Source organism: Cygnus olor, chromosome 20 (assembly GCF_009769625.2).
Source record: "Cygnus olor isolate bCygOlo1 chromosome 20, bCygOlo1.pri.v2, whole genome shotgun sequence".
Classification (NCBI taxonomy): Eukaryota; Metazoa; Chordata; class Aves; order Anseriformes; family Anatidae; genus Cygnus; species Cygnus olor.
In genome coordinates this window covers 5,009,521-5,030,818 of record NC_049188.1, presented here as the reverse complement: position 1 = coordinate 5,030,818, position 21,298 = coordinate 5,009,521, and the positions used below count along the sequence as shown (strand labels likewise).

The following is a 21,298-nucleotide window of genomic DNA, read 5'->3' as shown; positions in this document are numbered from 1 at the left end:
GTAAGGGAGCTCCCCTCCCGCGCCGGGATTTCGGCAGGGCCGCTCGCGTGCTTGGAGAGAGGTGGGGCAGGAGAGCCCTGCGAAGCTCTGCCGCTGCTGCAGGTGGTTATTTGCTGGCTGGCACGTCTGCTGCTCTCCTGGTGCTGCCTGCCACCCAGCACGTGAGCAAATTGGCGCTGGGAATCCGCGGGGCTGTGCCGGGCAGGCGGAGGTGACTTCCCGAGGAGCCTCATCGCCAAGACCTTCGGAGCCCAGAGCTCGGGAGCCAGACCCCTCAGAGCTGGCAACTTTCTTCCGCCCCCCCCCCCCCCCCCCCCCAGGGCATCCGTCGAAGACCACCGGCACAAAAAGGCCTTTCTGCGACTCCGACCCTCCCGCCTGCGTCCCTTGTTCCCCCTGCGGTGGGAGTGCCAGCTGCTTTACCTTGGCACGCCGCCCTGCGCAAGCTGCTCCGCGAAAGCCTGCAGCCCCCGCACGCCGCTGCGATGCTGCCGCAGAATATTTCCACCCCCCGCCCCCCCCCGCTGCGGTCCCAGGCTTGCTCGCTTCCTCCCGGGGAGGCGGGGGTGGGTTGGTCCTAATCGCAGGTCTAAGGCCTAATTTTCACTTTCGTCTTGACTCTCTTGAGGTCACTGAGGCTGAGAACATGCCGAGGTGACTCCTGTCCTCTTTTGCTCCAGCTGTGCCGAGCAGCTGTAGCTTAGGAAGCAGGGACAGAGCGCATGCTCTCATCTCCTGAAAATCCAGGAAGATTCCGCGTTACGCACCCCAAACCAACGGAAAATTCTCCATGCATCAGTTTTTCCCCCTTTTGCCAGCTCCTCTCCCATCACCCCAGGACGCAGCCAGCTTTTTACCGCGCTGCCCAAACCCCCCACCAAGCTTTAGAGGTTGGCAGCGCGCGGGCTTCTTGCCAACTGAGGCAAGAAGCGAGCGGTATCTTGAATCAACCGCAGGATCGGGCAGTTCCTGCAGGAAAGGGAAGTGGTTGGGGTGGCGAGTGCTCATCGCAGCTGCATCCGTGTTTTTGTTGGAACTTCAGCGCTTACCAGTGACCTCGAGGTTAGTTTTTCCTAGGACAGTGCTGGGTGAGGAACTCTTTTAGGTGAGTGTGCTGGCAGCTCTGGCTCGGCATGGCCTGGAAGCCCTGCTAGGGCTGGGGCTTCCAGTAATACAGCGTGGGTCACGAGAACTGACGCCAGCGGCTGTTCCTTGCGTTCTTAATGCCAGCGTGGTGAAGGAACCTTGCAGCTGGTGCTCCATCCAGCACCTGGGCAGCGATCCTCCAGGACGCAGCCCGGCTTGGTGAGGTTGAGATCTCAGCCTGGGCGGCTGGAAGAGGTGTCCCGGTGCGAAAGGGACATCCTCGTCCTTCCTCCTGGCTGCAGCTGTCTCTCTACAAACGTCCCGCACCTTTTCAGTCCCTTGAGAAAGATCTCAAAACATCTAGCAGCGTTGGCCGCTGGGGGATGGTTTGGATTTAGTCTGGGGGGCGGCACAGCGTGGATTTGGAAATGATGCTGGATGACGTGACCTCCTCTTTCCTCGGACGAGATCTGCGGCAGACTTCAGTAACGAACGGGCCGATTGCACTGCCCAGCTCCCCCGCAGGGGTCCCCACCGATTCGGAGCGATGCTGAGCAGAGTGGCCAGGTCTGTGAGCTCCCCTCCGTGCACAACTGTTCCTACGTGCTCTTCAGCGTGGCTGTTGAAAACGCTCTCATATCCCCGTTTTATGGCCCAGTTCTAAGCAAAGCCTTTTCTCTCTGCAGGGCCCTGCCTTAAACACGAACCTTCCCGAGCGAGCAGCCAGCTGACCTTTGTCATGTGCTGGAGAAAAGAATCCCTGCAGGAAACATCCCCATGAAAAATCTTTAAACAGAGCGAAAAAAAAAAAAATAGGCTGTTGTATTCTGCTCATTAGCTACCAGACAGACAAACGGGCTCTTCAAAGGAAGCCAGGGAGAATAACAGGAAGGCAGTGTTAACGGGGCCGCGTCCCACCGACGGGGAGCGACAGCTGTGCAGGGGGGTCTCGGGGGCAGGATTAGCCTTCAGCTGCTGCTCTGGGCAGATTAGCTGGAAGCGAGGTGAGGCAGCAGCGGGAGCTGTCCCCTCGCCACAGCTGTTTGCCCACCCGGGAGAGGAATGCCAGCTTCCCTGCCAGCCCCGGGGAAGGGGGACGTTTTCCGAGAAGCACGTGCCTCCGCTCTCGTTGTGGACTCCTCGCGGCTCCTCTTCCCGCTGCTGTTTGGAGATCTTAAAAGTTACAGGTCCCCGTGCTGCTCTTGGCTTCTGACCGGCCGGCGGGGCAGGGACTGCCTGGCTGATCTCCCACCCGTGAATCCTGCCGGGCCTTCCGACGCCTTGCTTTACCCGTGGTGGTCTCCTCTCCGCTGGGAGCTGGTTCCCAGCACTCCCCTCGAAATGCAGCGCTGTTCTCGCTGTCCTACTTCCAGCCCACATCACCCTCAGACTTCCCCCTGCTCAGCTCTCCCCCGGCGTGCTGTGCCTGGCGAGGCCGCGGATCCGGGCACCCGGTGGTTAGTGCGTCTCCAACGCTTGGCAGGCCTCGTTTGCCGGCTCGGAGCACTTGTTGCTCGAGTTTGCCCTTGGCCGTGCTCTCTGCTTTCCCCTGTAAAGCGCCGGTTGCTGCCTGGGGAAGGTTGGCTCGGGTCCGCTGGCACCTTCCGCCCCGACTTCTGCCGGAGCGAGGTCTCGTCCCACGCGGGTCTTTGGGCCCTGGGGCTGAGCTCTCAGCGTTCAGCCTGCAGGTGAGGGTGGAGATGAGCACGGTGTGAGGCAGGGGGACTCGAGCCAGCGTTCAGCCAGGCAGAGCCCCGGCACGGGCAGCAATCGGGGCAGGCAGCGCGGAGTCCCACAGGGCCACGGGCAGCGTCCTGGGGCCGCTCTCTGCGGGGCTGAGGTGCAGATACTCGTCTGGAGGTGTGCCCTCTGTCACCTCCATTCCTGGAGTTCGGCGTCACAGCCCTCATGACAGCTTCAGGGGCTTTGTTTTTGTTTTGCCCCTCCTGGTGCTCTTCTTCTCCGAGCTCCTCCTTTGGCCTGAAGACTGCCCGCGTTCCTGCGTCCCCAGCCTTGTCCCGTGGTGTCCCTGCTCCTCTCCGCGCGGAGGGGCTGCCGAGGATTTTCCCAGCAGGAGCAGTTTTGCCCCTGCTGCAGGGACCTGGTTTTGCAGAGGTGAGGGCTCCTGTCCTGCTGGGCGGCTCACCTCCTCCTCCTGCCGCCCTCTGCTTTTGTAGAGCAGCCAAGCGCGAAGTCACCCCGGAGAGCCAGGCTTCCAGGGGATTTCGAGCTCGTGCTGCTGCCGTAGAGCAGCCTCGCAACAGCAGCGTGTCTGCTTTCATTCCTCGTCCTTTGTGTGAACAGCTGCTCTCTGCAGCTTCCAGATCACTTTGCTGGCTTTTCCTCCCTGCTCCTGCTCTATCGCCCGGCAGGCGGGAGCCTGGAGAAGCTGGCCCTGTCCTTCCCCGCTCTGACGTCCGCGTCCTGCCCGTGTGGGACTTCACCCGCTCCCCAGACCCTTGCACAGCAGCGGGAGGTAGGCGTTCAGCCCCTCAAGTGTTTCTGCAGAGCGCTCGCTGACGGTGTCACGTCTCTATAGTTACTCTGTTGTCAAGGCTGTGGGAGGTTTTTTACCAGATCTGTGCCTCAGCCTGATTTTTTTTTTTTTTTTTTAACGTCAGCGAAGCATCTGTGATTGCTGCGCCGTTGTGCTTGGGTGTGTCGGGGTCCGGATCCTCTCCCCTTCCCTCCCTTCCTCTCCGCAGCGTTTGAACCCGCTGCCAGCCCGCAATCAGATCTGGCCGAGGGACAGAGGGCTCGGAGGCGTCGCGTTTCTCTGAGCTCATCCCGTGCCGGGGCGAGAAAGTCCATTCGTGCCTCCAGTTAGCCACCGCAGCCCTGTGTAGGAACGGGTCACGGAAGGAGATTCCCCCTGACTTCTCCGCTCACGCTGACTTTCCCCTCTCCCCCCAGGGACGATGCGGGCGGTCCGCAGGCACCTCTTCCCCGGGAGCTCGGCGGCCGGGCAGGGCATCGTCTGGGAGTGGCAGAACGACGAAGGCGGCTGGTCCCCCTACGAGATGAGCGTCTGCGAGGTCCTGGAGCAGGCCCGTGCCACCAACCACCAGCGGGTCGATCTCGCGCCCTTCGGCTACAACTACGACGTCGACCTGGTGGCCCAGGTCCAGACCAACAAGACCACGAGGTTCCGCCGCAGCGTGCAGCGGCGCTTGGACTCCCCGTACCCGGTGACGTCCGCCTCGGCCCCCGGCCACGCGGGGGTGGGTTGCTCTTGCCAGCAGTGCTGGCTCAACGGGGGGACTGGCCCCATCACCACGCGGTCCCGGCACTCCGGGACAAACTTCCCCAACTCCTCCGCCACGCATCAGGTTTCCGGCAGGACGACGTCCGCGAGTTCTTCCGGCGTGGGCTTTGTGCCCTACAACAAACCGACTTTGTCGGCGGCGAGGTCGACGCCGAGACTCAACGCACAGAGCACCTGGGCTTTGCCTCAAGCTGGGGGCCCCAGCACAGGACTGTCTGCACCGAACGGAGTCAGGTACAGCCCCCAGTTCGCCTTTAAATGCTGCCTGCGTGCCCGAGAGCCCCGCTGTGCTCAGGTCTTCGTTTAGGAGCCTCTCTCTCCCAGGGGACCGCACAAGGGTCTTCTCCCTGCGAGGGAGATCTTCGTGCCTTTGTGTCCGATGGATGAGGAGGCTTCCCCTCTGCTTTCTCTCTTCTCCCACTCAAAATTATTCCCTGTCAGCCGTGAAAGTCCCCCGAGCCGCTGGGGGAAGTAGTCAGGTGGAGATGCTAGAGGAAACGCAGGTGGTTGGTAGCACTTCTGTTCGTCTGAAAGCAATTTTGAGGGGAGACCGAGCAAATGAAGAGGGGGTTTGTGAACGTTCCTATTTAATTCAAAATGCACGGCAAATGTGGAGTGGAAAAGTGCCCTGTTCAGAGCTCTTCCCCCTCAAGGAGGCCCTGCAGGACTCGCTGCACGTGGCCGAGACCTCCCACGTTCTCTGACACAATTAGGAAGTCCACGTTTGACGTCTCTAATGAGAACAAAGAGGGGACAAGGGTGCTGTGGGGCTTCGCTGCCACACTAGAGGCCCTGAAGCACGCACGCGTCTCGCAGCACAGGATTTTAGCTCCTGCTGGCAAGCGGCTGGAGCCGAAGGAGGGCTGTGTCTGCGCCGTGCTGCTGTGGGAGGCAGGGCTTCGGTTCTCCTCGGGCCTTTGGGTGCTGCGAGCTAAAAGAAAAGCGACATCTCCTGGGCTCACCCTGCGGCCCCGCTCCTCTCCTCTGTGTGGGCTGCTTGGGGGGGCTGCGGTGGGTTACCCCGGGGGCAGCAGCTCCAGCCGGGGCTGTCAGCGTCTCCTTTGCGAAGTGGCCCTTCCCTCCACCTGGTAGGGGCGGCCTCTGTAACCCAAACCAAGCAGGATATTCACGAAGAGGTTTTCAGTCTTAACTCTTTCTGCACGCAGGGCTTTTTCTAGCTCAAGGCTTTTGGGGTCTGTCTTATTCCCAAGAGCTGGTGATAACGCGTGCGCCGAGCATCTCCCAGCTACAGTCACGTCAACCTGAGGCCGCAGTAAGGGGGCTCTGGTTGTAAACCACCGTCAGGGTATAGAGCAGTGCACGCGCTTTGCTAGAAATAAGTCAGGCCCTGCAACGCTGAGCATCTGAGAAACTAGAGGCGAACTTGTCAGGGTTGATTTACCTGTCCAAGCCAGCCCAAGGAGATGCACAGATAAGGGATCAGAAGGGCGGTGGAAGCTCATTCCGCTAATTGCATGCGGCACAAGTTTATTTTGAACAAGTTTGTATCTTAAGCAAGGCTGAAGTCGTGCTCCCTTGGTGAGTCTCTCTCCTTGGAGATCTTCAAAAGCCAAGGACGGGACCTGTGCAAGAAGCTCCAGGCGGCCGTGCTTGGCCAGGGCGTTGGACCAGGTGACCCGCAGAGCTCCCAGCCATGCTGTACCTCTCTGCGTCTGATCTTCAGGCGGTGTTCTCAGCGCATGACAGGCCTTTCCCTCTCGGGGGTGATCTGAATACAGCGACTTCCCGCACCTTGCTCTTCTTTCTCACGGTGCTCCCTTTGCACCTGGTGACTGTGCGTGGCATCTCGTGCATCCGCGGTGTTTCTCTGCTCCCCTCACCTTTGCACGGGGCGCAGAACCGGAGCTCAGCACCGAGCAGGGCTCTTGCTGCCTCCCGCAGCAGCTGCCAATCTCCGCTTCTTGCAGGGTTGGTGCGCGGTGCCGTCACCCTGCCTGGGGCCAGCGTCTGTCCCCAGAGCATAAACACCCGTGTGGCTTGCAGAGTAACTCTTGGGGTGGGAAGAGCTGGCCAAAACAAGAGCAAAATGCTGCTGTGGTTGCCCTGCTAGGCTCTGGCTGGAGCCGATAAGACGCTGTGGTGCCCCGCTGGGTGCTGAGCGGGGAGCTGGAGTCCTGCAGCGTTACCTTCCCGCGGGCTCTGTCCCTTCCCCTGCCAGACAAATGCATGTGGGGGGATGATCTCTGTCTTCCAGCGCCGTTCCAGTACGTGGAGGGGACTCGGCGCCAGCTCGAGATGGCTCTTCCCCTTTCTTTCCATGCCGTGAGCTGGAAATACTGCGGGGCCGGCGTGATTGCTCTTGGCAGGGGTTACGTTCCCAGGCTCGTGGAGCCGTGTTCCAGCAGAAAATACCCTCGTTTCTGTGAATCAGGGGAAACCTGAGTAGCACGCTCTAACAATGTGTTTCATTTAATTCCAAAGCCCGGAACATTCCGGAGTTATTGTATCCACTGGGTTCCCTGCCTTTCCCCCTCGGCTGTGCTCCTTGGGGTGCTTCGTTCCTCTCCCATTGCTCCTCGCTGCATGGGGAGCTTTGTGGCTATGGAGGCGAGGTGCTAATTATCCTGCGCTAATTACCCCAGGAAGGGTTTGTGTCTGTGTCCAGCCTGCAGCTTTGCTGGGGTTGCTCCTGGCTGGGACGTGCAGGTCCTGCGGTCGGCGCTCGGGCGCAGAGCTGGCAGCGGGGCCACGTCCCAGCGGCGGGAGCCCCGTGCGGGGACAAAACCTTGTCCCGTGGCCTCGGGGCTGCGCGGGCTGGCCCTGGAAGCGGCTGTCTGGCTGCCAGCACCTCCAGCTGCCTGGAAATGGCAGCGAAATGGCAGCTAGCCCCTTTCCAGCCCCGGGGCTCCGAGAGGAGACGGATGACTTGTGGTCTGGAAGGACGCCTGCACAGGAGCCTCGTGGCACTGAGCTGCTGCCGCTGCTCCTTGGCCCTCGCCGCAGCTCGCGCAAGTGTTCATCGACGGAACGAGTGGCAGTGACAGAGCAAGGCCTGGGCTGTGGGGAAGGGAGCAGCGGGGTTGGATGGGGATTCTCCAGCGTCTGATACAGGTTGTGCTGTGCGTGCCCCGCAGCACCCCTGGCAGGCTGCTGGCTGTTACGGAGCTGCTCGTCATCGCAGGGCTGCCCCAGCCCCTGCCTCGCTGCAGCTGAGCTGTTCCTGGCGGCTCAAATGCTACTGGAACCTGAAAGACAGGGCAGTTACACACGCCCGGTTAAATACACCCAGTTCGGGAGGAAGCACGGCAGAAAATGGCAGCGCAGAAGAAAACCTCGCTCCTGCAGGGCTCCGAAAGAGGTGTAGTTCCTCCTGGGAAGCTGCCTGCCTCCCTGGGTGGCTGTGACGGTTATTCCCAAGGCGCGGGCGGGCACAGCCCCCGGGGCAGGCGGCACGGGCATGTCTGAGCCGTGGCAGCACCGGGAAGCGTTTCCCGCTTGCTGCGGGCTGGGGCACGGGTGCAGGGGTGAGAGAGGGTGGAGCTCGGGCACCGCAAGCTGCGGCTTCAATTCCCCCTGCTCTCAAGGGGGTCAAAGTCTGCGAAACCCAGAGACGAGCGTCGCCTGGAGCGAGCCGAGGCCTAACCAGACGTTAACACGTTGGCAGCGGAGCCAAGAATATTAAGTAAACGTGGGCAGGTTGTTTTGCCTCTTGGTGCCTTGGTCACCTCCCGTGTGTTAAAGGCAGATAATGAACCCGGCCTCCTCCACGGGCCGCGCTGAGAGCCGCAGACGGAGCGTGCCGCGGTGGGGGCCGTGCCCGCAGCAGCGAGGAGTGCCCCGCTGCGTGCGGCTCCCCGCGCTCCGGCCACCTCCGGGTGCCGCCCAGCTCCGCCCCCCCCGCCCCGGGGGGGGCTCCTTGCAGAGAAGGGCGCTGCTGAGGGGTGTCCTGCTTGGCACAAGGGCAAGGAAAGCTGCAGGAGGCGGTTTGGGGGGGGAATAAATTCGTGCCCCAGCCAGGAGAGTCCCTGCGGTAGCTCTCTTGGCTGCTCTGGGCTCGCGTGGCCGTGGGTGCCCGTCCAGCTCCTGCCTGCAGATAAGGCAGGGGGCTCGGGTTGCGGAAATTTTATTGAAAAGCATTGGGAGGGGGGCCTTGGGGCTGGGGAGGGAAGCTTTGTAGTGTTAGGGTGCTCTTTGGAAGTGCCGCAGCCCCGCATCTCCCGTGTGCTCAGCACGCTGTCGGATCAGGAGATGCACCCAAGTGACCAGACCCCAGGCAGGGTGTTTCCTCCCCATCCTCCTCCTCCTCCTCCTCCTCCTTCTCCTCCTCCCCCCCCTTCAGCTCTTCTTGCCCACCAGCAGAACAGCAGGCTGCTGGGCTCCAGCAGACCGAGGGGGTCTCTGCCACCCCCGGCCCTCGCCGGGCCCATTGTGACTTGTCCCCACCCCTTTGCCACTCCTCGTCCTGGTGCCGGGAGCGAGCCCCGTGGATCGACGCCGCTGAGTGCAGCGCAAGAAAAGGTCCCTGGGGGGGGGACTTGGTCTAGGTCCTGATGTCTTCTTCAAAACGAAGGGAGGGGAGAAGCTCTTGTGTGGCCGCTGTTAGCATCCCAGGAGGTTTTCCATGGAAGGGGTTAGACCCCTGGGCACACGTGTGCGAATCTGAGGCAGGGCGGGACCTGGGGGAAGCGTTGGCTGCTTGTTCAGAGGGTACAAAGGCACCGGGGCACAGGAAAATGCGGCTTTTGTGGGGGAGAGAAGGAAGAACGGGCTCTGTTGGGAAGGGAGAGAGTTGATACGGACTTTTCCGTTCGTGCCCCGTGAGGAAATCACGTATGGGGCTGTTCAGCTCGGATCTGGCCACCGAGTGCCACCTCACCGGTGCTGCAGCACCTGAACGTCTGGGAAAGCAAGAAGTTGCCACGCTTTGCTTACGGGATCCACTGACGGCAACCTAACTCCACCAGGAATTTCTCACCGGATCTGTGAGGACGGTGCCTTGCTTTGCGCCCCTTTCTTCACAGCCCACGACCCCCTGGTACCTACGGCACTGAGCAAGGGGGCGAGCAGGGCCTGCAGGGCATGGCAGGACGAAATCAGCCCGGGGAGGAGTCGGTACCGGCAGAAAATCCGAGATTTCAGGCGCTGACTTCCAGGTGCTACAAGCTCAGCTGGAACATTTGGCTCGGTGTCACGGGTACCGCCGGGTGGAATTTCGTCAGTGGGCAGCAGAGGTGGTGGGAGCTGATGTGGTGGTGGACACCCAGCCCCTCTCTGCGTTGCAGCGCTTGTTCTGGCATCGCTGCTCTCCCAACCTCCCCTACCAGAGCCCTCCCCAGCCCGCCGGGGCCGCTGCCCCCATAGCCGAGCCTGCAAATCGGCGGCACCGCTCCCAAAAAGCCGTGGCGGTGCCGGAGCACCTCGGGTCTAAGCCGATGGACTACTTGCAGGCAGCTCGTGCCGCTGGCGAGGCTGCTCAGGTGCAAGGCACCGCACGTGTGAGGCTGCCGTGGCAATACCCTTTGTTACCTCTTCCCCTTCCTCCAAAAAAACCCTCTTCGGGCCCGGAGGAGCATTTCTGCCCCTTCTGCGGCGTGACGATGCTTCTTCCTCCCACGCGCTGCGGCTTCGAACCTCCTGGGGCAGCGAGGCGGCCGAGGCACCGCGGAGCAGCGTGAGTTTCCCTCGGTTTCACCAGGGGTTTCTGCGGGTGTAAGAGAAACGGCAGCACGTGGCAGCCCGGCCGAGGCGTTCCCGCAGCGCCGAGCGGATGGGTTAGCACGTCCTGCGGCCTCGCTCGCCGAGCTGCTGCTGAGCCACGTGAAATAAAAAGGATTTGGGTCCTGCGTCGTAAATCCCTGCGCTCCAGCCCTTCCGTGCGCCCCGGGTGAATCCCCCACTGAGGATTCAGCCCTGTCCCTGCTCTGCTGTGTTTTCTTTGCTTTCTTTTCCGTGGGGAAGGGGAAACGAAGGCGCCCCCGGTGGCTGCTGCAACCGGGGGGGGTGACAGCAAAGCACAAACTCTTCGGTGTCTGGGCTGGGGGTGCCCAGACCCCGCGGTGCTTCTGCTGGGGGGAGCACAGCAGGAGGGAAAACGGAGGGGAGAAAAAAATCCGTGGGAAAGAGCGATGAAAAGCTGAATCAGGGAAGAAAAAGGTCGCAAAGAGGGGACACGGCGCCTGCTTCAAAGCCCCCCAAAAGCGAGGGGAAGATTTGCCAGCGGGGTTCGAACCGGGCTGCGGTGAGAACAGCCCGTTGCATCATTTGAAAACGTTGCAAAATTAGGGGCAAGCGAGGGGAAACCACAGCCTTTGAGAGAGGGAAGGGAAACCTCCGCAGCCCGGAGGACCTCTTAAAGGTCTGGAGGCCCCAGTCTCGTGCGGCCAGGCTGTCAGAGCAGCGCCAAGCCCGGGGTGCTGCCTTCTTCGGGAGCTCGGCGCCTGCGCAGGGACCTGCTCCGAGCGGCGGCAGGTAGATGGGGACCTGGGGATGTGTCGCTGCTGAACCTCGGGAGGCCGAGGAGAGGGACCTACCGCTGTCCTTGGGGCTGTTTTGGGCACGGCGGCAGCTTCTGGAGAGGGCTAGGTTCTCAGAGACAGCGGGTGGCATTTGGGAGCTTGGCACTGGGAAGTAACAGCAGCTGGTAGGCGTGAGCTGCCGGCTCTGGGAAACACCATCAGAGCAAGTTAGGAACCTGAAAGGGATGTTACAGGGTCTGCATTGATTTCCAAGGGAAGAAGGGTACCAAACTCTTCCAAATCTCTTTCAGCCCTTCCTCCCTCCTTCCTACATCTTGCAGTAACCCTGTGGACGGGCAGTGAGAGTCAGGACTCGGTTCTGCTCAAGGACCAGCTGCACGTGCTCAAGTGCTTGGCTCGAGCTTTCTCTGCCTCGGTTTCCCCACGTGGAAAGCTGTTGGGTGGTGCAGCTCGCTTCCTCCAGCCCCCACAGCTGCAACATCTCACGCAGCATCAGGGTTTGAGCTTTGGGGAGTGTTTTTTCTTCTGGCCATCATAACAGGCTGACAGAGCAAGTCACCGGGAAGGTTTAAGGTTATTTGCTCTGTTCTGGTAGCTCCTGGCTGCACGCTCACACCAGGGACCTGGGCATAGCGCAGACTCATTGTGCTCAGGACAGGGCTGCAGAGAAATAAACCTCCCTAGCTCTGGCCAGGGGCGGGCTCCTTAAATACAGCAGCTGGACCAGTGGGTGAAGGACGTGTGGGTGGGGGGTCCCAGATGAGGCTCATCTGGGCGATTAGAGCCCGTTGATATACCCAGGGCTTGGGGGTGGTGGATTGGTGCTGGTGTGTCCAGTGGTTGAGCTGTGCTGGTTGATGTCTCTGTGTTTCTGCTCTCTTTCCAGCACCCCGAGCCTGCCGGTCAAGATGTCCAAACCCAGCAAAGTGAACCAGGCTTTGGCAGGTAACGGTTCTGTTCTGCTTTATCTGCTTTCTCTTTAGGGTTATGTGAGCAAGTGTTCTACTTTTCCATGGCGTGTGTTTTTCTTTTTTTTTATTTTTTAGTTTCTAGCATCTCTGAAACACCTTTGGCAGTGGAAAAGTTTTAGTTAGGCCTAAAGACCAAAAGGTAGAAAAGACGAGCTTGAGAGAGAATAGGAAGGTCAGACCATGGTAACTGGTTTTCTCACGGGTGCTAGTCCTGAGGCTTTGTGCTCCCATCCTAGCTGAGGTGAGGTCTTGATGCTGCTCAGCACCTGAGGCTGTAGCTCAGCACCTTTCTAATGCGAGAGCAGGGCGTATCTGGTGTGCTGTCAGTCTGAGCAGGAGAGAGGGGCAGATGGAGCTTTGTGGGTGAGGCTCTGAAGCACTTTCTGCCCCTGTAGTTTATAAATAGACCGTCGCAAGCTGGCTTTTGGGGGTGTATTTGGGGCTTGGGTACTTGTCTTTGTAGTGTATAGGAGCACATGGGCCAGGCTGTGTGCTAGCTGGTGTTTCCTGTTTGTTTTTTCCTCCCTTTGAGGAGGAAATTTGCAGCACAGGATGGTGTGTGGGGTTGTTTCATGTGATCTTATTGCAGAGGCTCAGGTGGTCGTTAGCCTAAAAAACAATTGTGATTCATTGCTTTGGGGAAAGGAAGAGACAGACATTGAATCAGGCATTGTCTGCTGTGGCAGCACAACGCAGGCTTGCTTGTAACCATCCAAACCTGTGAATGTGATCTGAACATCCCTGAGAAGCGTGTCTGGGAGGGATAGGAGTGCCAGTTTTCAATGTGCCGCTCTTCAGAGTGGGTTTGCCTGTTAAACGTGAAATGGTGGTGCCTTGAAAACAGCAACCGGTGCTCGCAGCTTTTAGTGGTGGTGCTTACAGTCGGGGGGCCAAAACCTCTTGGTGTGTTTGCTGTGTGCTGGCTGCGAGCAGTGGGACTCGGGTGCCTGAGGAGCCGGGTGTCCTGCTGGGAGCTGGTGTCTTCCCCATACAAAGGCCACGTGCGCGCTTGAAACTGTCCTAACCCAGTAACTTGGGTAGGTGAGTGGAAGAGACCTGGCGTGTGGCATTTTCTGGGGGCTGCTGTACCCATTTTGGACACAACGGAGTATCTATAAACCCCCTGAATATCTATTAACCCTCTCTCTCCTCTGTCCAAGCGTGATCTGTTCAGGTTAGTAGCTCCCTGGGTGCTGAGCTCTGCTCCTGAGCACGCAGAGGCAGTTGGGCTCTCCCTCGGACAAAGTGGCCACCAGCTCTTTCTAGCCAAGGTGGTGGCAGCTGGTGCCCTTCTAGGTGCCAGGCTCTGCCCTGCCTCAAAACAATCCCCTGGGACTGCTGTTTCTGGTCATCCAGTGCTAAAACCACCGTGGAGACTGCGCCTCGCAGGTCCCTAACACCAAGCAGGCAGCACGCAGTCCATCTCCCTGTCGGCAGATCGATCTTTGTGGCAATGAGGTGCAGGGCCGAGCTCAGACCTTGCCTAGATGGATGACCTGAGCAGGGCTCACCTTGCTTATGAAAGCTCGATTTCATCCTCCGGCTATTAGCACTGGCTGTGTAATTAGTTCCTTAATCACATAAAGGTAAACACAGCAAAGAACTGGAGAGCCCTGCTGAATACAGGCTGCGTTAATACTGTTAACCATGACCTCGTTCTGGATGTGCAAGTTTTCCTGCTCACTTGGAAGAGGTGAACATGCACAGTCCTTCTGTAGTGCCACCTTTAGACCTAAAAGGCTGCAGAAGAGCTCGGTGGAATCACCCACTTGGCACCATTTAAACCACAATGAGAAGGTGAAGCTGGTAATCGGCTCTGCTCTTGTTGGAGGCTGGGGATGCAAAGGACAAGAACAGTTCTTCCTCGGATCTGCAGCCCCCCATGAGGTGTGCTGAGTTGCAGCAGGGCTGCAACAGGCTGGGCTGAGGGCTCAGTGCATCACCTGCCCCCAGGGACAGCATCTCCTTCGGGTCTGAGCCTGTTGGGCATGGCTCTGATCAGCCCTGGGTTGCTCCCTGCCAGGTGTAACAGATGTCGGAGCTGCAAGGGAGGAGAAAAATCTGAATTTGTGTCTGTCTTTAAAATGGAGTAGAAGCAGAGGGAAGATCTGGATGAGTTAATTAGCGAGTGAAAGGAAAATAAATGTCTGGGAATGATTATGGTAAACAGCAAGCAGTGAGGTTGTGGTAACAAGGCCAAATTTTACTGGGATTTTTGTTGGCTGGGTCTTCAGGCACATCTCCTCCCCCTCTGTGCTCTGCTCTCTGCTTCTAGGACCTCTTCTGGGAAGTGCTGTTTTGTTCATATTTCAAATCTGGGGGATGGTCTTGGCAATGCTTATTCTTGGGGTTATTCTGTGATGTGCAGGCTGGGCCTCCCTTCTTCCCCCAGTCCTGCTGCACAGCTCTGTTCTTCAGCATCAGTGGTGGTGAAGGGCAGGCTCTGGTGACATGGGGAGAGGGAGGTCCCAGGTGTGACCCGAGAAGGGTTTTATTCCGCACGTCTTACAGCCTTCGGTCTCCATCCTGAGGTGCTTCTCAGCAGCTTTGGTTCTTGGTTGAAGCAGGAGAAGCAAACCCCCTAAATTGTACTGACGCTCTCCAGAAATGCTCCAGATGTGTCTGAGCGCAGGAGGTGGCTCTGGATAACCGGGAGCTGGGGAGTCCTGCTGGTCTGAAGGAAGTGGGCTTCGTGCGATGGGTGCCTGGGGTTTTGGGTGAGGAATTCATAACTCTGCAGCCCCACACCTTCCAGCAGCACAACTCCAGAGCCCAGAAATCGTGAAGCTGGTTTAAACTTCCATATAAAATCAGGCTTTGTCTTGACTTTGTTACCTTCTTGCTTCAAGGTGTGTGTGGAAACGTCTCCCCCCACCCCCCAAATTGTGCTAGTACGGAGAAATGCCAGAGGAGAGGTCTCAGCAAACTGCTAAACCATGGTGTTGGTGTTTAAGGCTCAGCTGGACGAAATCTGGGGGGAACAACCTAGTTCGGGTGTGCCTCGTGGCTGCCTGGGGGACTGGGTGCTCGTATGGAGCCCCTTCTAGGATTGGGAGACAAAAGGCTGGAAGTGAGCTTCGTGTTAAATTAAGCTGAGTGTTTCTCATTAACACGGTTTCTCACTAACATGGTTCCCATAGCTGGGATGTTTGGGGATATACTCACCATAGGAACTTTGATGGGTATAATTGTGCAAATTCTCAGTGCTTCTCTCTGAGACATCAGGTTATTTGAAGGCGAGCTCTGCCCTTCCTTCCACCTGCTGAAATCTCGAGCTGGAACAAAGCACACACGAGTCTGAGGTCTGTAAATACAGCTCAGCAGCCAGAACGGTGACTGCAGGGGCACGTAGGGCTGGATGTGTGAGTAAGAGCCTGGTTGAGGCTCACGGCGTTATGTAAGGGTGCTTTCCCCGTGCTCAGCTTCGGTACAGGATATTACAAAAGTGCCTGACTTCATGGGAGGCTAAGAAAAGCTGGCGGATGTTGTCATAGCTGCAGCAGAAATAATTCCACCCCGAGGAGTCCTACCGACTCCTTGCTGACACTGCACTTGCAGCCAAATAAATGCTTTGAGGAAGAGAGAAGAGGCAGGTGTGTGTGTGTGTGCCTCTTGCACACAGGGGCAGGAACAGATGAGGTGCCAAAGCATGCTTTGCAAGGCTCTTTGCCTCTCCTCTCTGCCTCTGCAGTGCTGGCGGGGAAGAGACCAGTGGTCAATGGAAAGTCTGAACATATTAACGAATATTTTTGTGAGCTCCAGGGGTGGCCGGCGAGCAGCAGGAGCTCTTGCAGGAACACAAAGGCATCTAAGGCTCGGTCTGGGTAAGCTTATTTTGTTGCAGCGTGGCCCTTGTGTCTTCAAGGGGGACTTCATCCAGGGCCGAACTTGCTCCTGACCCAACTCCACTGATGTCTGTGGCTGCTGAATTCAAACTGTCCACGGGTCAGAGGTGGAGAAGCAGCCTGCAGGTGTGGTGTGCCTCCGGCACTCCGCGTGAAGGCGCGCTCCCCTGTAAGGCTTGGATGCGGGGAGATCCCTCGCTGGTGACTCCTGTCACCAGACTCGTGGGAGGCTTGCTGGATGCTGAGACTTCCAATATTGTATTAGTGCTCTAAAGGAAGAATCACTGCTGGGTGGTGAGATGCGCCAGAAGAGCGGTGTAGCACGGGAACAGCCCCTTTCTGAATGCTCTCTTGATTTGAAGCTGCAGAAGGAGATGATTCACTGCGTGTCTCTGAAGGCAGCAGGAGGTAAAAGCAGAAAATGACCTTTTTTTGCTGGTTTCAGGAGGATGCTTGGCAGGGGGTAGCTGTCCTGGTCCCACGCTTGACCTGCCTGTATGCATGCACGGCGTTGTAGATGCCCTCAACTCATGAAGTGAGAGAGAGCTCCTGAAATAAATGTCTATTTCCTTTGCAGTGACTCATGGTGCTGACAGGCAACTTTAGATAAGTTCCTCAGGGGATGGGAAGGGCCGCGTTAGCAGGCAACTGAACTCCGAGGTTCTGTGCCTCGTCTTCTTCCCTCAGTCTAACTTCTGAAGGAGACATCTCGTCCTCTGACGTGGAGTCTGAAGTCAGTCTTCCAACCTCTCCTTCTGTGTCTGTTTTTTATGGGCTCTGCACGTTACACCAGCAAGCTGGTATCGATCTCCTCAGCAGAGAGCTCTCATCTCGCATTTGCGTGTCAGCCAGCTGCGTGTAGGTGGCCATAACCCCCGCCAGTCTTTGGGCTTGCTCTGCAGATGTCGGTCTGCGCAGTCAGCGCTGGGGAGCGGGTGCTGGAGGCAGCCTCGCCTCACCCCTTCCTCCTGCCCCAGGCCGGGGCACGGCGCTTTATGGCCCTGCTGGGGTGAGGCTCCCAAAGACCAAAGTCCCTGCCTGGTGCGCAGGGGGTGGCAGCTTGGGTGCAGTCACTGGGCTTCAGGCACTCAGCTTTGTTCGCTCCCATTTGTTATGGGAACACTGAGCTGTTGCTCCAGGCTTCCCGGAAGCGATGCAGGACTGCTGGCTTAGCGGGGCCGAGAGCAGGCAGCAGTCCTCTGGTCTGGAGTTCGAGACTTGCAGGAGGTTGTTTTGACTGTGAATCTTGCGGATCTGATGTTCAGCTGCTGTTCATGCTGCTCACCCGATGCTCATGCTGTCTTGCCCCGAATCTGGGGGCTCTCCTCGGCTGGACCTGCTGAGAGCAGTGTGGTGCTGCTGGGGTGATGGTTACTCGCTCGGTGTTTGCACCTTCCAAAGATGCTCCCTGGGAGCAGCGGGCTGCACGTTAATCCAGCTCCTCGAAGGTGCTGCGTGGTGTGGTGTTACCTGCTTCCCTCGGGAAGTACGTGGATGTGCTGTGAGGAGACTCTTCCAAGCTTGTGTTCCTGATCTTCTGGCGCCAGACTTGCCAGGAGCTCTTGGAGGGAGGTGTTTTCTCCTTGGTGCTGAATCACAGACCTCGTAATCAGCAGGCAGGGGCTGGAATTGCTCAAACAACTGCTTCACCTGCTGCTTGTGCATCTCTAACTCTCCTGCTTGTTGTTTTCCTGCCCTGCTTTCCTTCCCCCATAATTTCTGGCACAATTACATGTGTCCGATGCCTGTTGCCTTGGTGCCGGTCCGGAGAGGAGCTCTCGGTGCTGTGAAGGACTGGCTTCTTGCTGTCTGCAGCTTCCCTCAGACCAGGAGGCGCGTGCTTGGGCGATGTGTCACGGAGCAACCCGGTCTGCTGGCCAAACCAGCTCTGCCAACGGTCCTTGGGTAACCCTGGGCAAACTGCTTCATCTCTGCCCCGTACCCCATCTTGTGAAGTCCTTTCCGTCTCTCTGGAAGTCTTTGGGCCTTACATGAGAGCTGTACTAAAAGCATCCAGCTCCTGGATCAAGAAAGGGCTTGGGCAGTTCGTGGGGTGGGGCTTGTGCTCGGAGCTCGCGTGAAGCTGGTGCAGGACGCAGTCGGGGCTGCAGGGGGTGGCTCTCCCTGGGGCACTTACTTTGGTTTTGCACAGAGGATTGTGAGTTACGGGGTGTGGGTTCTTAACACTAGTTTCTGCCTGAAACACGCAACTAGTTAACACTCGCACAAAGCTGGCTGCTTCCTGTCATAACTCCATTTTTAGTCATGTGTGGGCAAGGCTCCTCACTTTGTCCTGAATAAACGATTTGCTTTTCTATCTTTTCCCAGCCCAGTAGAATATAGGCTTGAAAAGCCTTGGTAACTTTGGTTTTGGCCATGAGCTGCTGCATAGGCAGCTGGGGATGCTGGCAAGAATGTCCGTAGTATTAGGAGGTGGTTTTGCACAGGCTGCTCTAAGAGGTAAGCTGGGCTTTCAGGTTGCCTGCTGTCAGTCTGCATCTCTGAATTATTTTTTGGCTGTGCTGATAGCTGCGGCAGGGGGAGGTCTCTTCCTGGAAAAACGGAAGCAGGCGTTCCCCGGAACGTATGTTTAAGAGCAGTGTGCCACCCTACGAGTGTTATGCCTTGTGACTGGCCTGTATTTCGCGGGCAAACATCGCGCTAGATCAGCATCACCAGCCCTGTGGCTCTCTGCGTGCCAGTTCTACCTTCAGGGAATGGCTGTCCTTTTTAATGATTCATTAGCTTTCACCAACTGCATCCAGTGAATGCAGCGCTTCTCGGTGCTGGCTGGGAGGGAGAGAAGTCTCGGGCTTGAGTTGCGCATGGGGTCCAGCAGAAAATGGAGCCCGGTTAGACGGGGCTCCTTCGGCAGGGTCTAAGGTGGGCAGCTCCAGCCTGTGCCCGGCCCAGGGCAGCTGCAGGCTTTGCAGGCCCTCAAGCTGCTCTCTGGGGATTAGTTTGGTGCGATGCCCTTGAAACACTCTGCTTTACGGGGGAGTAGCTGAGCAGGAGCTGTAGGGATTACAGGTAACCGCAGATCCCCGGGGCAGTGCTGCCCGCAGGGCTCGGTGAGCTGGAGGACTCTGCACCACGACAGACATGAAACGCCTGAGGAGCCCTGAAGCCAAGGCAGAGAGGAAGGTCCTGTCCAAACCCCAGCTTAGAGGGTGCCTGCATTTCCCCGTTTTAATTTGCTGCCCGAGCTCCCCTTGCTGAAGTCCTCTGGATCCTGTCCTTGCGGTGACTCCAACCCCTTTGCCTCTCGGGTGTTTTATGTTCTCTGAATCAAGGGCTTGGGTTTTGTTTTGTTTTTATCTTTTTAATTTGAAAGATTGAAGTTTTTTTTAATGTGTTTCCCCGTTGTTTCCTTCCTGCATGTTGATCTCGTACCCGCTGTAGGCATGACGGCTATTCTGATGTCAGCCGCTGGACTCCCCGTGCACCTCACCTGTGTGCCGCAAGCTGCCAGCACCCATAAAGCCACTAAAAAACACAGCTCAGTTAAGGAGGGGAGGAAAGTGTCCAAGAAAGGTAGTTCCTGCTCAAACTCTGATATTTGCTTCCATCTCCTTCTCTTTATCTCTCTGCACTTGTTCTGCCTCCCTCCTTTCCTCTTGTCTCTCCCCTCAACCCTCTCGGCTCTTCCGACTGACTGGGGATATTCATCCCACAGAGGGAAGAAGCAGGGCGTTTCTCTGGCCTGTTTGGTCTCTGCCAGGCTGTAAAATAAGATGATGAAGTAGACCCTGGAAGCTCTGCTTGTTTCCATCAGTCACTAGAGCTGTCTGGCTGTTCTCTGTGCATGTCAGATCTCTGCGATCTCCCCGGCGTCCCTCTGAGCTCTCCCGGGGAGCCCTGGCTGTCCACGTACCAGGACTTTCCCTGACTCACTGCTGGGACGAGTCTGGGAGCCGAGGAACCCTCAAGGTCAGCATTTATCCATGCGCTGTCTCAGGAGAAGGGCTGCTGGTGAGCCAGAAGGTCTGGCTCGTCACCGCTGAGTCACGAGGTGAGCAGAGGAGGATCTCCCAGGCGAGCAGCCCCTGAGTCACGCAGGGGACTTGAGGCTGCCTTGGGCTGGGTTTGTCTTCCCTGCCTGCCTCGGGCAGAAGGGAGCAGGAGGGACCAGGTCACCCCAGCTCCCTGCCAGGCGCAGCCACCTGCAGGGCAGGACCTTTGTCCCTGCTCCTGGACAGGAGGAGCCTTGTGGTGGAGGAGAGGAGGCACCTGGCTGTCTCGGTTCCTTGGTGTTCCTTGGAGTCAGTGCAGGGAGGAGGCTTGACGCAAGGTGCAACCTCCTCCAAAGGAGGTAGGAAGGGGGCGAGGAGGACCAGAAATTAAATGTGGAGGGAGGCGTCTCATAGAAATTCATCATGGACAGAGCTGGGGGGAGGAGATGCAAGCGGCAGGAAGGAGGGAGAGCAAGTGTGGAGTAGGATGTGTGAGGGGGGAGGAGAAAAGGGGCGGTGGGAGAAGCAGCAGTGAGGAGAAGGGAGGTGAAGGAGAAGAACTGAGTGGAGGTTGTGGCGGAGGGGCTGCATGGGAACTGTGTCTTGGGGGCTGGCTGCTGGGGTACCAAAAAAACCTTCGGTGTTGGTGTGGCAGGGTGAGGGCTGTGCACCAGGGACAGCCGCACGGGAAGGGAGCTGCTGGAGGTCCGTGACGCAAAGCTGGCTGCCTTTATGGCAAGGTGAGGCCACAAACACGCGGTCCTGGTCTCCCGAAGCCCCCTGCCAGCAGAGGGGATATCACGGAGCTGGCCTGCCAGCCCAGCAGCACATCTTCCTGCACGAGATGTGGGCTCTTCGGTGCTCGGCACAGCACCAGGGGCATTTGCACAGTGCCTGCGCCTTGGCCAGAGGTCAGACTCGCTCAGGCAGAGGCTGCTGAGCTCTGTGTTCGTGCAGCCCAGCACCAGCCTCGGCCATGGGGCTCACTGAGCAGGAGCTGTGCTCTGTGTCAGCGTGGGGCTGGTGCCAGTGCCCTGCTGCAGCTCACCAATGCCACCTGCTGGGGCTGCGAAACCTCTGGGCTGAGGAGCAGAAACCCAGGGAGTGGAGAACCTGTGCAGAAGGGGCAGTGTGGGTGCTGGGAGCACCGTGTGGCTCCTTCCCTCCAGCCGGCAGGATTTGGCCCCCGTCCTGCTCAGGATGTGCCGCAGAGGAGGTGCGTTGCCAGCTCTGCCACCTCCAGCACTGAGGAGAGGGAGCTTTCCTGTTTTAGTTTGTAGGTCGTCTTCTAGAAAGCAGGACTGCCCTTGGGGGCAGGAAGGCTGGTCCTGCAGGGTGCTGAGTGCGAGATGCCTGCATGAGCAGGGTCTTGGCGCCACCCGGGAGCGAGCTCTGTCTGTGCCCTCCTGGCTAAGGAGCGCTGTGCTGCAGCGCCAGTGATGAGCCTGACTTGTGGTCAGACTGTTCTGTCTCTTTACAGACCCCGGAGCTGTAACAGGCAGAGATGGGGCCCATCGTGTGGCCAGAATTCCTGCGTCTCCTCTCTTCCAGACTTCTCCATTGTTAGGAGCTCAAGCGAGAGCTGCGCACCCAGGTGCAGGCACGTTGGTGTGCCGACTACAAGCGGCTGGCACCAAAATACCTGGCGGTGGGTGCAGTGTGCCCCTGCCCAGCCCCTTCTGGCTGCCTCCAGCAGGCCCCCAGCCCTTCCTCTTGGCTGTAGCAGGAGCACGGGCGCGTT

The 21,298-nt window shown here is 58.5% G+C and overlaps 1 protein-coding gene and 2 long non-coding RNA genes across 7 annotated transcripts in view; 2 read left to right on the top strand and 1 right to left on the bottom strand.

Annotated features, from left to right (window-relative positions):
* DTX2 (deltex E3 ubiquitin ligase 2) overlaps nucleotides 1-21,298 on the top strand; it is a 33,985-nt gene that overhangs the window by 5,367 nt on the left and 7,320 nt on the right. For 3 of the 5 annotated variants that reach the window (XM_040532340.1, XM_040532338.1, XM_040532339.1), the window contains exons 2-3: nucleotides 4,000-4,585; nucleotides 11,675-11,733. In XM_040532340.1, the coding sequence (XP_040388274.1) occupies nucleotides 4,000-4,585; nucleotides 11,675-11,733 (645 nt within the window). Of the gene's footprint in view, nucleotides 1-3,999; nucleotides 4,586-11,674; nucleotides 11,734-19,006; nucleotides 19,139-21,298 lie in introns of all 5 variants that reach the window. The other 2 variants (XM_040532336.1, XM_040532337.1) reach the window with 1 other exon arrangement.
* LOC121057754 lies at nucleotides 7-3,990 on the top strand. Its single transcript, XR_005813944.1, has 3 exons — nucleotides 7-1,653; nucleotides 1,773-2,780; nucleotides 2,870-3,990. It is a non-coding gene; the product is annotated as an uncharacterized LOC121057754 (long non-coding RNA).
* Nucleotides 8,977-10,931, bottom strand: LOC121057753. Its single transcript, XR_005813943.1, has 2 exons — nucleotides 10,843-10,931; nucleotides 8,977-10,377 (listed from the first exon to the last, which is right to left on the bottom strand). It is a non-coding gene; the product is annotated as an uncharacterized LOC121057753 (long non-coding RNA).